The sequence below is a fragment of the Citrus clementina genome, unplaced genomic scaffold (genome assembly GCF_000493195.1).
Source record: "Citrus clementina cultivar Clemenules unplaced genomic scaffold, Citrus_clementina_v1.0 scaffold_5, whole genome shotgun sequence".
Classification (NCBI taxonomy): Eukaryota; Viridiplantae; Streptophyta; class Magnoliopsida; order Sapindales; family Rutaceae; genus Citrus; species Citrus x clementina.
Genome location: NW_006262201.1, coordinates 26,505,434 through 26,520,175, shown reverse-complemented (window position 1 = coordinate 26,520,175; position 14,742 = coordinate 26,505,434). Strand labels below are relative to the sequence as shown.

The window sequence follows — 14,742 nt, the reverse complement described above, 5'->3', positions numbered from 1 at the left end:
TTATAACATATTGAACATCAATAGTATCTTGAGCCATTTTTTTAAAATATAAGGACTAAACAAATACTTAAATAAAAAAATAGCAAATAAACGAGTATTACTTTTTTTGTGGTATCAATAAAGTAACAAATATATATCTTAACATTTTGATCAATAGTGTAAAATATTTGTATAAATAAAAAGATATAAATTATTTAGAAATATTTTACTAATTAACAAACTGGTTATCAAAATTATTATAAATTAAAAGGAAAAAAATACAGTTTATTGTTTACACTAATATTTCATTTGAAAGCATGGACATAGTGATAAACACTATTCATTGACATGGTTACCCACAAATCTATCAAACAAAGTTTTTGTAACTCTTAACTTGGCACTGTTATATTATGGTCACAACATGTAAATTTGTTTTCCTTTTTAATTTTTTAAAATTTATTTCCTTTTTTTTTCCTCCAATTTCATAAACTTTCAATAAGTTTATGTGACATAAAATTGTATAGCATGACTAAAACTTATAACAAATAAGAGCACCTGAAAACAACAAATCAATGTCATTCCCCATCAATGGTATTATTTGTTTTGGAAAGGAAGACCTAAATAGATAAGAAAAGTACGCAGAGTCGGTAAGAATTAAATTAATGTTTGATTAAGAAGAAAGGAAATAACTAGGTTAACCGACCTATAACAACCGTATGTGTGTGTGTCTATATATATATATATATATATACGATAAATTTTCTAATTCAAGATTTTAAAATATGAAAAAGTTGAGGAAAATTTTATTTTAAAATCGTGTGGTTTTGAAATTTTATTTCATAATGCTATTAAATTACACAGTTTTAAAATTTTCTCAGACCTTTCCGCACTTTAAGATTCCAGACAAAAAATACTAATAATATATATATTTATTATCACATTAACAATATTAAAAATTTTAGTGGTACAAATTTAGGGTCCTTTCAACTTAATATCTCATTGACAAATGATAAGAGTTTGAGCTAAAATGATTTTGTACAAATAAATATATATAAATTAAGAGTAATGATATAATCACAAACTCTTGTACAAACTTATTTTGTATAAATTGATGTGGCATGATAAGATTGGTTGAATTAAATATCACTTGGCCCACATAATTTGTTTTTATTATTTTATATTTTCATTCGACCAATAAATTAATGACACGTCAATTTGTACAAAATAAATTTATATAAGAATTTATGACTATATCATTACTCATAAATTAATATAATATGAAGAAATTAATTGTATAAAACCATTGTAAACTTACGTAGTTGAAAAAAATAATTACTATCACTTTTTAGACAATCTTTATGTTACATCGGTTTAACTAAATTATTTATGACTATTTTTGTTGCTCATGGAATCTTCTCAATCGATTTATAAAATTGGCGGACTATGGATCCGACAATAACTAACCATGGCTGTTCCAATTCACAAAATCCTATAAGAAAAAAAATATGGTTACACGTCAATTGAAGTATGCCATGGTGAATCTACGTATAATCACCCACAAAAATGATAAAATAATATCCTTCAACAATAAACACTTAGAATTGACATTGAAGCTAAACATTAAAATTTAACATGAAAAACCAAGTTACACTGACCACTTTCTAGGTAGTGGTCGACCCACAAAGGAACCTATAGGCTCAACCGGATGTAAGCCATATCACCTCATTCAATTGAACTTTCTTTCTTACCAAGACTTGAGACACACAAGGACACCTTTTCTATCAGCTCTTTGACGTAGCAGTAAGAGCGATAAATTATTTTTGACGGTGCTCCACGTGTTATTTAAGCCCAATGCCCCGTCTTGATGCGTGCCATCGAGCTTATAAAATGCCCCCTTCTTTCGGAGCAATTGAGGTACCTCACAAGTATTTAAGCATACCACGACCCTCCACGCTGAGTTTTGTAGCTTGCAGCTGCTTCTTTCTAGGTGCCTTCAACTGCTGCAACTTCTTGTTCATCTGCAATTATCAATTAGCTTTTGGATTAGAAATTACGTAGATGCTTAAAGAAAAAGAGCAAGATGTGTAGAAAAAGAGCAAGAAAACACATCTGATGCGTTGCTATACACACGTTGAAAAATAAAGCAAATGCCATCTGTCCAATAATGTTGAAACTATGACATAAGTTGATATGCATTACTCAATCTCTAAATGCTCTAAATGTAAATCTATTGATTGTCACGAAGCTCAACTCATGTTTTTAGATTCCTTTTCAGGGGAAGAAAACGCAAGGTTGATAACAGACTGAAGCATAAAAAAAGCCAAGATGAAACGTACATAGAATCCCAATGACGTGAACAAAATAAGAGCAAAAGTTTTTCACTATCTTTAATAGTTCCAAAAGTTAGTAAGAGAAATTTTATCAAGCCTTTCAAGCATTTTTTTCTTTTCCTGCCAGATATTCATGCACAGGAACAGAACAACTAAATTAAAATTGACAAATCAACTAACCTTCATCCGGCGCTGATCTTGCATAACTTGTTTAGCACGGGCTCTAACTTCTTCCGGATCAATTTTAGACTGGGGACGCACAACAAAATCCAATGGTGTTGCTTCTGGTCTTGATGCGTGCTGCCTAGAGGATGAATCTGACCTTGAAGCATGATGCCCCGAAGAAGACTGACCGGACTTGCGCTCCCTGCATGTAAAAAATTACATGTAAAACGACATTGAGCTGCAGTATAATATTCTCAGAAATATTAAATCTATTGTCAAATCATACCGAGAAATAACGAGATCATCAAAATCCCCGTCTCTAGATTCCATTGCTGCAGCTTTACTTGCAGGCCTATTGAACAAAATAAAAGATGATGATAATGAGACAAAAGATAAAGTAAAACTAAAATGCAAGTCCATGTTGAACATGGCAGCAATCAGATAGCAGTCACAAACAGTACTTTTTGGCTGATGGCCTTCGAAAAGGAACCCTGTCATCCTCAACAGTTTTCATGTCCTCAAACCTTGTGCTCTTGTTAAAAATAGGCCGACTCTGCATTAATCATATTCAATGTACAAGAAAATATCAATATCAGCATTAAAGAAAAGTTTCATAGACATCTTTTCAGAATTGGTAATAATCTGTAACACACAACTGAAAGAACTCACATAGAGGAGAAGGAAAATGAAAAAGAAAAGGGCAAAACAGGATAGATGGGAGTTGAGGAAGAGCCTTTGCAGTACAGATCAAAATCTTGAGGACTAGGAATCCCAAAGGAAAAGATGCATTTAGAGTAGCAACAAATAGATCATGAAAGAGGGGGAAAAAATGCATCTTCACTAGTAAGGAGTTTCATTCAACATTGAGGGGTAAAAATCCCCAATATATGCAATAAATCAAACCCCCATTATGCCACTCACACATCATTATCAGTCAAACAAAAAGCATGGCTATTTGAAACAAAAATGTAGAAGGAAGGCCAGAATGTAAAATTTAATAAATAGTGACCAAGAAACATAGCAGGAATCACATTACCCATTTATCGACTAGGTCCTTGGCAAGTTTTCTATTGGATGTGGTTTCCTCATCAGATTTTGATAAAAACATAATAACCTGCCCCAAAAAAAAAAAAAATCAGTCAAAATTACTGCATCCAGTGACAATAAAAAAGCTTCAAGGCATGATGATTGCTAAGAAGGAATAGATAGTAAACCTTTCCAAGACCACTCTTCTTCAATTGTTCCCTCCTATCAAACTGCTCTAGATCGATTGGAAACTGCATAAGGGAAGCAATATTCAGCTTTACATAGATACAAGGCTTGTTCAGAGGGAATGAACATTATTACCAAGTTTAATGTGATAAACTCAGTTTCTACCTCAGTCAAAATCTTCAGAATAGCTGCACGAATGTTTATATTTGGCAAGCTCCCATCTGGAAGAGGTTCAAGCCAATTCTTTAATAAAGTTAGCACTCCATGGTCTAAAAATTCTTGCTGAAGCTGCTTCCTGTATCAAGCAAAAAGAAGATAAGAACTATGACTGATAGGTAAGGAAGAAAAGCTCGGACAAAACAAAGACAACAGGCAAGAAACTTACTTTGAGAGAACCTCTGTAAGAAGAGACAGCTTCTTGAGTTTATTAATTGCAGGTTTACCCTGCCTATTAAGCTCAGCATCTTCTTCAGCGGTAACCTCGAGCTCAGCCATTACATTCTCAACCAGCAACGCAATTTCTGCGGGACTTTTCTCGTTCTTTTTTCTTTTTTTACCCATCTTAAAGAGCTCCTTAATTTCCTCATCCTCATCACCTTCCTCTGCCTGGAAAAAATAAGATCATTGACCATAAGGCCTAAACCATGTAAACCACATATTGTGCAATCAATGGATATATCCTAATCCCATAGGCAATATTTTAAGAAGCACACACACAGAATCTAGAGATGACACGAGGATCATTAATGGGGTATTTACCTGAGGAGCATCATGAGCAAAGCGAGGCTCAGAATCGCTTCCATACCTGTCGCTAGGATCCACACCACTATCATCTATAAAGTTATCATCATCCAAAGTCCTAACGCCCTCTTGATCATCCTATTCAAGTGAGAATTCAAATCTAATAAGCAACACATATAAACAAAACTAAACCAATGAACAAACAAAAACCAATATTCGGAAACAAAAAAGCCTACCTCAGAATCACCAGTGGGAGCAACAGCATTCCACATTTCATTAAGCATCTTATCATTATCTCTGATACTTCCAGCCCTAGAGGATTTGAAGCCACTTGATTTCCCCCCACTAGAAGAGAACTTCTTATCACCGCCACTCTTAAGCCTCTTCTTAGTATTATGGTCTTTACCGCCTTCTTTCCCCCATTTCTTCCTCTTCCTCTCCTCGATCTCCCTCTCAAAATCATCCCCAATTATATTATCCTCCCCCTCATCATCATACTCATCCTCTCTCTCGTCTATCAAACTAGGCGTGCTACCGCTTTCCTTGGCACCCTTTTTCACCAGCCTCTTTCTGGGTTTCGATGATTTTTCATTATTGTTGTAAACCGGAGTTTGTGACCGCTCTCTAGCGGGAGAGACGCCGCCGTCGCCAACATCGTCGTCATCAAAATCGTCAAGGATGTTGTCGTTTTGATGCTGCTGATGCTCCGGTGATTGCTCCGGGTCCGATCTTATGTCATCGTAGTCCATCAAGGGCTCTCCATCCTCGTCGCGATACCTACATGCACATTAGTTAACATTAATAGTCCTCATCGCAGCATATATCTCAGAATTCAGAAACCCTAATTTTTCTTTTCACGAAATTGAAATTAAACAATCGTAGATTGAAAAATTGAGTTCCCCCCACCCCCCCCCCCCCCCAAAAAAAACCTAAAAATTTAGATGGAGAGAACTTACGGATCATCGTCATAAGCCATGGCGGAGATGAATTGGGTGGGTTACTGCTACCAATTGCTACCAATTGATCGATCTACAAAATCTAATCTATTATAAAACTATTTTTGTACATAAAAATATTAAATGTAAATAAAAAGAACACGAAGCCAAAGCAGCTGCGGTGAAGGGAAAATGGCCAGATGGGGCGTGTATGATGTATCCCCTGCGCCAAAGTGCCAAGTTGAAATTAACAATTATTTCATGGACTCGGAATGATAAAATTCTATTTTTATTTTTGACGTTTTGACTTTACATTATTTAAAAAATTGATTAAGCATTTTGGAAAATTTTAATTGTATTTAATAATTAAGAATTTTCACCTTTCTTTTATAGTAGTTGTTTATTATTATTATTATTTTAACATTAAATAGCCTTTGAAACAATTATACTAGGTCGTATATTCTATTTGTAATGGGCAGGGTTAAGTCAGAGAACTTAACTTTAGTTTGATTTTTTTTTAATCTTAATTTGATCTTTTTTTTTAAGTGATATTACAATCCGACTATATCTCATGTTATGTAAGACTATTACTGATATTTACCATCAAACTATCATTTGATTTAATTTATATCAAATTTTATGAAGTATTGTTTATATTTTTATCCTCACTACTATTTAAAAACATATATTTTACTCACATTTCTTAAAAGATAAGACCGCTTCCACTTAATTATACAATATAATTGAGGAAGAAATCTTAATTTGATCCTTAATTTAATTAAATTGAGTTCAAATAGAAAAATATTCATTACAATAAAAATTCTCAAATTAGAATAAGAATCATCTCTTGTATTTGATTCCTAAATTCTCTGAATTTTAGTTGAGATAAAAAAATTTAATGATTGAAAAATAATTAAGATGGAATTCTATATTTATATTATCTAAAAGATATTTAAGATTAGTCAACTTTAAAAAAAATTATTAATCAAACACACACTCGTACAGGAGATGCAAATTCAAGACAAAGTCTTGGAAAGACCGTCCATTAACTAGTGGAGCTAGGTTTAAAAATTAGTCATTTTAAATAAATTGATAACTTAAATATTTAGGGCCATTTAACTATGACTAATTTTATTAGTTAAGCACTAGGCTTCTATAATTTAAACCGAATTGACGTTGTGTACTAAAAATTCAATGAAAAAAAAATTATTATAATTTTAAGTTCCAATTTGATGTCCTATGCTAGTAGGTTAAATGCTCGAAGACTCAAAACAACTTGGTAGCATAGGCCATAGGGCCTTATTTCAGTTAAAACTAAATTTGGAGGACCCCAATGAAATTCTCAGGTTGGTTGAAAAATTTGTGTCGGTTCAGAGCCTCCCAACTTTTAAACCCGTTAAAAACCTCTCTTTTCTTACAGCTGCCGCGCCAATACGCCATCTCTAAATTCTTCAACGGAATAAAAGCGCCGTTAAAAAATGTAAGGCTCTTTCGTTTTACCGGATGAAATTTTTCATTCGATATTAATCAATTATTTTCAATGATACTTTCTATTTTTTTTTTTTGGTTCAATATCATTTGACGGGCTGTGATTTTAATTAAAAATTTTAATTTTTAATTTCAGAAGTGAAAATGGTTTCTGGGTTGATAAATGCAAATCCTGTAGTGTATGAAAAGAAAGAACGGCGGGCTCGAAGTGCTTCGTCTTGTGTTAACGATGAGTATGCAGCTGAACAAATTGACCAACAAGAAGTATTTGATATCCTTCTTACTCTTATCACTTGAATTATTATTATTATTACTGTTGTCGTTTTATTTGATATTTTGCTTGATATGGGTGGTGATGCTTTAAATTCATCATCTAATATTTTGATGGTTATATTTTCATCGTCTTCGGGTTCATCATGTGCACTAAGGTTTACCATTTACAAAGGAATAGAAAATTTTTGGTACTGAGTTATATGATGTAAATTAAGTTTCTTTCCTTAACATTCTTACATCATGTTAGAGATATAAAAGATCCCGAGCATCCATACTCATTGGAAGAACTTAAAGTTATAACAGAGGATGCAATTGAAGTGGATGATGAGCGTAGCTATGTCAGGTGACAACAAAATCTCATGTTATCTTCTTCCTTGTTGCATGTCCGAGTGAGATTGAGAACTAAGTTTACTCAATTTAATTAATTTATTTTTATGTAATTCAGGGTCACATTTACTCCTACAGTTGAGCACTGCAGTATGGCAACAGTTATAGGTCTGTGCTTGCGGGTGAAACTTATGAGGAGCTTGCCTCCTCGTTTTAAGGTAAGAAGGGTTTGGCAACGTGTTGTCAATGCATAATAGAAAATTTCTTTGTGCCTGATCTTATTGGATATTGACTCCTGCGCCTACCTTTGAATTCACATTTGTATAAATCATGCAAAAGTAGTAATTCTAGTAAGACGTTTAACTGATTAAAACAATTCTTTATTTTCTATCAAAATTTAGTGCCAGTCAGCTGATCCTCTCTAAGGTTGATGTAGCTGTTCATAAATGTGAAATTGAAGTACTTGTGATACCTCCCAAGTTTTATACTTATGTAATCTGCTTTCATCATGTCAGTTCAATAATCTCACTTTTCATTATCTTATTGCAGACCAATAGCCGATTGTGTGTTTCAATTTGGGGTACCATAGTCTAGCGTGTCGGATAGATTTCTTGGTTTTTAGTACAATTTGGCTAAGTTCTTAATCTAGTTTTATGTCCAAAATAAGGTTAATCTCATTCCTGGGTAGGTTTTGAATTCTAGTTTGCTCTCTCAGCTTGTTCTCATTATATATCTGTCGAAGTAGCTATTATCCACATTTTATTTCTTGTGTAACCAACATTAACGAGCCCATTAGGCTATTTATGAAGCACTGTGGTGATGCATATCTTTCCTTCTCCATATTTTCTTGAAAAAAAAAAATACACTCTTCTTAAACTTTAGAGATTATATTAACTTGATACTCTTTGCGGGATCTAACCTTTGAATTTGATGGGATTATACAGTTTCTTATTCAGTATAGGTTTTCAATGTTATGGGAAAACTTCTTGGTCAATTTTTTACGGTGAAATTTGGAGAGTTGAAGCCAAAAATTTTGCAAACGACATTTAACAGAAGATTTTGTGTTTTTTGACATACATACAAACCATACTAAGTAAATGAAAACTAGCACGAGTGTTAATTTTGGATTGCAACTGACTTGAACCTTCTTGAGTTTACTTTGTGGGTCCATGATTGCTTGTGTTATCTCATTAAAGACTACCTAATCCACTTTCTAGTAATTTTAAATCAAAAGTGAAAAGAAATTGTTGTCCACAGAGCTCTTCTCTCTTTTCTTTTCATGATTTGTGTTTTTATTTTTGTATCAAGGGCATTGTTTGGGCACAAACATGGCACCTCTTGGAAGATGTGGACCGTTAACTAACAATTATAATTTCTTAGTTGTTGGTTCGTGTAACAAAATTATTACTTACCTCTTGGAAGTTGTGGACCATGAACTAACAATTATAATTTCTTAGTTGTTGGTTCGTATAACAATATTATTACTTACTGTATGCATAACCATTGTAGTTTACTTGTGCATCAACCATTGTTAAGGATGACATGTTACAGTTTATATGATGTCAGCCATATTGATTAATTTTTGAATGCTTTTGTGGTATGATTTATAAGCATCTTTGATGTATAACCATTATTAATCTCCATCTTACAAGCATCTTTGATGGTTTTGCACAGTTCTAACTTTTGATATTTGAAAGGTATGTGGACTCCTAACGTTTCAAGGTTATTGTGTATAGGTGGATATAATGGTGGCACCTGGAACTCATGCAACTGAAGCTGCCGGTAAACATACTCTCCCTCTTCATTATGTACTAGTGTGTATATTTTATTCAGAGTCGTTCCTCAAAGGTTTGTTGCTTTTGTCGGTGTATTAAAGCTTCTTGTTGCCATTACCTCGTACCGTGATCATGTTCTCCTTCTGTAGTACTATCTTGCCTACAGTTTTTGTTTTCATTGTTTTGTAGCTAATTTATTTCACACATGAGTAGATGGAGTTACCCTATGAAGAATCTTTGTTGCATTTACTCTCTTTCTTTCAATGCAGTTAATAAACAACTGAACGATAAAGAACGGGTAGCTGCAGCACTAGAAAATCCAAACCTGGTGGATATGGTTGATGAGTGTTTGGCTCCAACGTTTGATTGAACATACTTTCACTCATGCAGTTAGAGGCAATTTGGCAGCCTTGGACTAGCATCTAGTTGTTGTCACCATTGTACAATTTTCTTTCTTGAATTTACGCAGCATGCAGTTATTTCTGTCTTACTCTGTATAATTTAATCTAGATAACGAATATAGAAAGGAAAATAATTATGTGCACTGTTTTGAAAATACTATATTCTCAATCTAGATTGAATGATCTGAAGTTGATTGCAAGTGATCCATGTATACAGAATAATTATACCAGGCATACAAAACGGAAATATACACCTGTGAATAAATGAAGTTTGATCTTTGCCTACTGTATGGTTTTAAGTTTGATCAAAGGATTAATTTTCTTTTTCTCTTGCTTTTGTGTTTTTCTTCAAATTTGGAATTGTTTCACTTGGGTCAAAGTAATTAGCATGAATCCATAAGATTTCGCTTGTCATTAACATTGCCAACGAAGCTCTAACAAAAGTCAATCATCTCTTGGCTAAAGAGCAAAAGTAAGCCAACAAAAATAGTTGTAAAATTTTCAGTTCTTGAATTCTTGATTTGATTTTAATCTAATGACAATTATTCATCTCTAGCACACCAACCATACCACCGTCTTGATTTGAAACCATTGTTTTTTATGATTAGATTAATGATCAAGAATAACAAGTAAGGGGAATTATATGAGCATTTACCTTGGTGAATGACAAATTGAACGAGGTGATTTCAAGACGAGAAATATATATATATATATGAAAAGTTTTTCTTAATTTTCACGTTGATGCATAGTCTACTTAAACTTATTGGCATGCCACATGCCAACTCGAGAATGGTTTGAACCAACGAACTCAAGGCACAGTTGCTTATACATGATCTTGTAAAACAAAATCCTTCTTCCAACAAAACTAATTAAATGAAAATATTTCATTAGTAACAGGAAGCCAAAAAGGAAAAGAAGAAAAAGTTTGACTAATCATGACCAATTGGCCACTATAACTGAGGAAAATTTCAAATAAAATTAACAATATCAAATTAACAAAGGCAGCGAGATGTGATCCAACAAGTTCAGTTAAGTCAATTTGAAATTTATCCAGTAATGTACATTACACAGAGAATTTCACGCCTTCATCATCAGCTGATGTCCCTTTAAATATTGCAACCTTCCCTTTGTGTTCAAGTAGTTTCAACGCTCGCATTAAAATTGTGCGGTCCATCCCATGAAGCTCTGAGGTACAAAGAGAGAAAAAGAGTGCTTCAATCAATATGCATAAAACATTATGGATGCAGAGTAAGTAATATCCTGATTCTGTTCAGATTGTGTGTACATAAGAAAAAGAGAGATCAAATCTAAAGCTGGAAAGAATATTAACAGAAATATCATGATATCTAGTAAGTTTACCTGTCCCTCGAGATTCAATCCCTAAACGTATTTCCTCCACAGTCATAACACTATCCTCCAACCCATTGTCTTTTACCTGACCATGTAATAATATAAGAAATAAGCATACTGCTAATCCGCAAACTTAATCAAAATAGAGTTGCATTAAACTTACAAAGCCTAAAATAATGTCAGCCCAATCTTGAATCCGGTGCCAAAGGATAAGGCATTTCCTATGTCCTTTATCCAACCACTCTGCCCGACCTGTTTGGTCATAATGGCATTTAATAACTACCTACTAAATAAATAGAATTGATAACACCATTTTAGATCACCATAATTTCAAAAGAAAAGGAAATGAAAGAATCCAGGAACCAACCTTCTGACACTAAAGCAGACAGGAATGTTTCTCTAGCTTCATTATTAAGAGATCCTGCATGAAACAATCATAACGATAATTTGATTAGAGACGGTAATTTGGATGCAGCAGAGTAATAGGTAGTGACGCTCTTGAGTTAATAACTCAAAAAATCAATGCTTTTGTGAATTACCAAGAAAAATTTAATTTCAGTACTAACTCATGAACCTTCATGGTCCAGAAAAAGGGGCAACCAAACCTTTTGTTGTAGTATATTGGCCAAACAATCAGGCAGAAAGGAGGGAAAGGATCTAATCAGCCATTATGGCAAATAGCATGTCACCCTCAATATACACAGCCACAGAAATAGCTTGACTCCTCAGAACCTTCACAGTATCACTTCAGAAGTTTGATTATAAGAGAATTAAGCTTGCTGACTTTCAGATGCAGCAGTAATTTAAGAATTTTCCTTCTATTATACACCATAAATATCACTTTACAAATAGACGGTAATGATTATTATCAGTAGAAAATAAAAGTGATAAAGAAACCTTAGTATGCAGGCATTGGCCAATGACAAAATTGTTATATCCCATGCATCTTAAAATTAGAAGCATAATCAGTTACTTAACATCAAAAACTTCATTAAGGAGCCCTGAAGATGAATTAACTCTTTATGGTGTCTTGATGCAGATTAAACTTCTAGGCCATAGATCCTATGTAGGTATTTATGTGCATTATCCAGCTAAAGCCTAACATGTCTTTCAGCTTCGCAAACTACTAAAGGTTAAACTAATCAGCAAGATCATCAAGTATCAAATTTCAGTTAAGGACACGTAAATATGCAGTTGAGCCTAAGGGTTAAACTAATCAACAAGCTCATCAAGCATCAAGTTTCAGTTAAGGACCCATACAAATGAAGTTGAGCCTAATGAGAAGTAGATAAAATTTGTGGAAATGGTCAATTCATCAGCACAAAACATAACTGCTTCATCTGTAAACAGAATTCTAACAAAGCTTCCAAAAATGGATAATTACTCGGCACATAAAACTCCTGCAATTCGTAATGAGAAGAGGCAAGAGAAAACAGTATGAAAACTAAAAAAGGGGCCAGTGAATCGGATAGAATCATAGAAGAAGAACTGTATCCACTATCTGAAAAAGATCAATCTATCATAAATCTCTATTGTGTATGAAATTTATGATTTCCACTAACACAAGTTCAACTGCCTCGAATTGCAATTTAAGGTAAGAAAGAATTCCCATTGGTAACAAATAGTTAACCATTAAGCAGGGCAGAGGAAACACTACATAAAAGAAGAAGATGAAAGACTATCTTTCTACTCGTGCAAGAACGGACTAACAGGGTAGTCAGCTACCCCACCAATCTTCATAATCAAACACCGTTACTATATAAGGTCTATCACATTATGAAAGACCTATCACTAGAAGCCACATGAAAACCAAATTAGACATGCAAAGACACCAAACCCCTAAAACTAGAATCTTTGCAGTATGGCGAGAAATGGGTTACTTCTAAAATATAAGAACAATTCACTCTAACCATGTAAGCGCATTGAAATGCAGGAGAATATTTGTGTTGCCAATGCAGGGCAGGTATTTGTTTCCCAAAAACGAAGTGAAATGCTATGATCTTATTCTACTTACAATGCCCCAAAACAGTCTTATTAACACGTATAGCGAACATGGATTAAGAGAATGAATAAAAAATGTCAATAGGGTGGTCTTAACTTACGTTCAATCACTGGATTTGAGAAGAGAGGAAATTCTTCTTCAAGTAGAATCAAAAATACTTTTTGGGTCCTACAGTAATCAAGAATAAGTTCCTTCCAAAGCTGTATCTGCTTTTCTCGAGTGTCCCTAACCGGCTGCAGTCTAAATGACAATTCAATAAAAATATATACAAAAAAATTAAATAAAATTAAAAAGTAAAAGCACAGATAGAAAAAGAGAGAGCGCGCGCCCGAGAGAGAGAGAGAGAGAGAGATAGAGAGAATACGTGAAGTATGGAGGGTAATTGAAGAATGCGGGGAGCTTAAAATCTCCCAATTTCTGCATCATGTCACAGGTCTTGCCGCACGCCACCTGATTGACCGCCGGCGATTTGGCGAAGGTAAAAATAACGGAGAATATTTTATTCTTTTATATTTGTCAGATTAATTTTTGGAATAGAAAATTTTTTTGAGAAAAGACGATTTTGTCCTGACAAGATTACAATCCATCACAAAAGGTTAGAGACTTAACTGTCAGTCCATTAAATTGTTCCGTAAGAAATGTTTTGGGTGGACAAAAAAGTCCAGGCCCAGCCGGATCAGGGCCGCGGCTTCGGCCTCAGCCCTCCACACGAGGGGTTTAACAAAGCTTAATAAAAAAGAGTTGGACTATTGACACTCCTTGATCTCCTCATAAAATTTCTTTTTTAGTTATATTTATTTTATTTTCAAAAATATTTTTTTTTAGGTACACTTTTTTAAGTTTTCAAATTTCATTTGATTTATTTTATTTTTAAAACTCAAAGTATTATTGTACTATTTTTTTAATTATTTCTAATTTTAGTATTACCTTACACACAAATTAAAGTTATATGGGTGATAAGTTTTTTAGTGTTAATCATTGACTGAAATAACCCATATTTTAAATTATAATTTCAAATTAATTTTAAGTATAAAAATATTTAATCAATAAAAAATCAAAAGAGAACAATAGATTATTTAAGAAGATTTTTGGAACTCTAGCCCCCTTTTTTTGATGATTTCGTGAGAACTGAAAATCTCTACGGTTTCAAGAAATTGTGACATATTTGGAGGCAATTCAGAGGACTCGATTTAAAAGATGGCAAAGATCTTTACTTTTTTACTCGCTTGAAGAAGAAGAGTGTTAATGGTTCTAAGATTGGTCGTAGAGTCGGTACTAGTAGGGTTGGCAATTTAAGGGCCTGGGCCGGGCTTTGCCAAGCCCAGGACCAGGCCCATATAATGTTAAATAAGTCCAGGCCCTCTCAAAGCCCATCCAAGTTGAGCGGGCTTTGGGCGGGCCGGGCCTTGACGGGCCTGGGCCGGGCCGCGGGCCAAGCCCGGGCTTTTACGAAATTTTAAATTTTTTTTAAAAAAATAAAATTATAAATTTTCAAAACATAATTAACCAATACATATTACTACAATAGGCTAAAAACTTAAATATAATTCTCTAATACATGATTAGCAACACAAAATATAAAAATACTAACAATACAAATACCGTACACAACGTACAAATCAACCACTAATATAAAAAAAAAAACTAATAGAGATTTACCGATTTAGGAATTTTGACATTTTGTGACAAAACCTTTGCCCTTTCCCTTTGCCCAATTTTTTTATTATTTTGTTTAATTATTTTTTCAATTTTATAATATATTAT

General features: G+C 33.5%; 3 protein-coding genes across 4 annotated transcripts; 1 reads left to right on the top strand and 2 right to left on the bottom strand.

The window, feature by feature from the left end:
- Positions 1 to 1,449: 1,449 nt before the first annotated feature.
- LOC18042759 (protein IWS1 homolog 1) lies at positions 1,450 to 5,558 on the bottom strand. Its single transcript, XM_006432619.2, has 11 exons — positions 5,384 to 5,558; positions 4,664 to 5,204; positions 4,446 to 4,565; positions 4,072 to 4,292; positions 3,852 to 3,981; positions 3,689 to 3,751; positions 3,511 to 3,588; positions 2,936 to 3,027; positions 2,761 to 2,826; positions 2,490 to 2,676; positions 1,450 to 1,997 (listed from the first exon to the last, which is right to left on the bottom strand). Exons 1-11 carry the CDS (start codon positions 5,401 to 5,403, stop codon positions 1,899 to 1,901), a joined length of 1,617 nt encoding a protein of 538 aa, XP_006432682.1. The 5' UTR covers positions 5,404 to 5,558; the 3' UTR covers positions 1,450 to 1,898.
- Positions 5,559 to 6,711: 1,153 nt separating this feature from the next.
- Positions 6,712 to 9,809, top strand: LOC18042758 (protein AE7). Of its 2 annotated transcripts, none has more exons than XM_024185057.1 (6): positions 6,712 to 6,842; positions 6,990 to 7,121; positions 7,361 to 7,466; positions 7,569 to 7,668; positions 9,187 to 9,232; positions 9,495 to 9,809. In XM_024185057.1, exons 2-6 carry the CDS (start codon positions 6,995 to 6,997, stop codon positions 9,593 to 9,595), a joined length of 480 nt encoding a protein of 159 aa, XP_024040825.1. In that variant the 5' UTR covers positions 6,712 to 6,842; positions 6,990 to 6,994; the 3' UTR covers positions 9,596 to 9,809. The 2 variants fall into 2 exon arrangements, with proteins under 2 accessions (XP_024040825.1, XP_006432681.1); XM_006432618.2 differs by having other exon boundaries at positions 6,713 to 6,842; positions 6,987 to 7,121.
- Positions 9,810 to 10,535: 726 nt separating this feature from the next.
- On the bottom strand, positions 10,536 to 13,488 carry LOC18042651 (vacuolar protein sorting-associated protein 25). The gene is made up of 6 exons (XM_006432617.2): positions 13,343 to 13,488; positions 13,079 to 13,218; positions 11,344 to 11,397; positions 11,140 to 11,228; positions 10,986 to 11,061; positions 10,536 to 10,811 (listed from the first exon to the last, which is right to left on the bottom strand). The coding sequence occupies exons 1-6, from the start codon at positions 13,402 to 13,404 to the stop codon at positions 10,690 to 10,692; spliced, it is 543 nt and encodes a 180-aa protein (XP_006432680.1). The 5' UTR covers positions 13,405 to 13,488; the 3' UTR covers positions 10,536 to 10,689.
- Between the last annotated feature and the right edge of the window lie 1,254 nt (positions 13,489 to 14,742).

What these genes read in the sequence shown, in the direction of transcription:
- LOC18042759 (XM_006432619.2), bottom strand. Translation starts at nt 5,403, where the DNA reads ATGGCTTATGACGATGATCC. An exon ending in CGAAGGCCATCAGCCAAAAA is followed by an intron (nt 2,827 to 2,935) that starts GTACTGTTTGTG and finishes TTTGTTCAATAG; the next exon opens with GCCTGCAAGTAAAGCTGCAG. An exon ending in GATGATCTCGTTATTTCTCG is followed by an intron (nt 2,677 to 2,760) that starts GTATGATTTGAC and finishes TTTTACATGCAG; the next exon opens with GGAGCGCAAGTCCGGTCAGT.
- LOC18042758 (XM_024185057.1), top strand. Translation starts at nt 6,995, where the DNA reads ATGGTTTCTGGGTTGATAAATGCAAATCCTGTAGTGTATGAAAAGAAA. An exon ending in GATGAGCGTAGCTATGTCAG is followed by an intron (nt 7,467 to 7,568) that starts GTGACAACAAAA and finishes TATGTAATTCAG; the next exon opens with GGTCACATTTACTCCTACAG. An exon ending in TCATGCAACTGAAGCTGCCG is followed by an intron (nt 9,233 to 9,494) that starts GTAAACATACTC and finishes CTTTCAATGCAG; the next exon opens with TTAATAAACAACTGAACGAT.
- LOC18042651 (XM_006432617.2), bottom strand. Translation starts at nt 13,404, where the DNA reads ATGATGCAGAAATTGGGAGATTTTAAGCTCCCCGCATTCTTCAATTAC. An exon ending in GTCTGCTTTAGTGTCAGAAG is followed by an intron (nt 11,229 to 11,343) that starts GTTGGTTCCTGG and finishes ATGACCAAACAG; the next exon opens with GTCGGGCAGAGTGGTTGGAT. An exon ending in CTGACATTATTTTAGGCTTT is followed by an intron (nt 11,062 to 11,139) that starts GTAAGTTTAATG and finishes TTACATGGTCAG; the next exon opens with GTAAAAGACAATGGGTTGGA.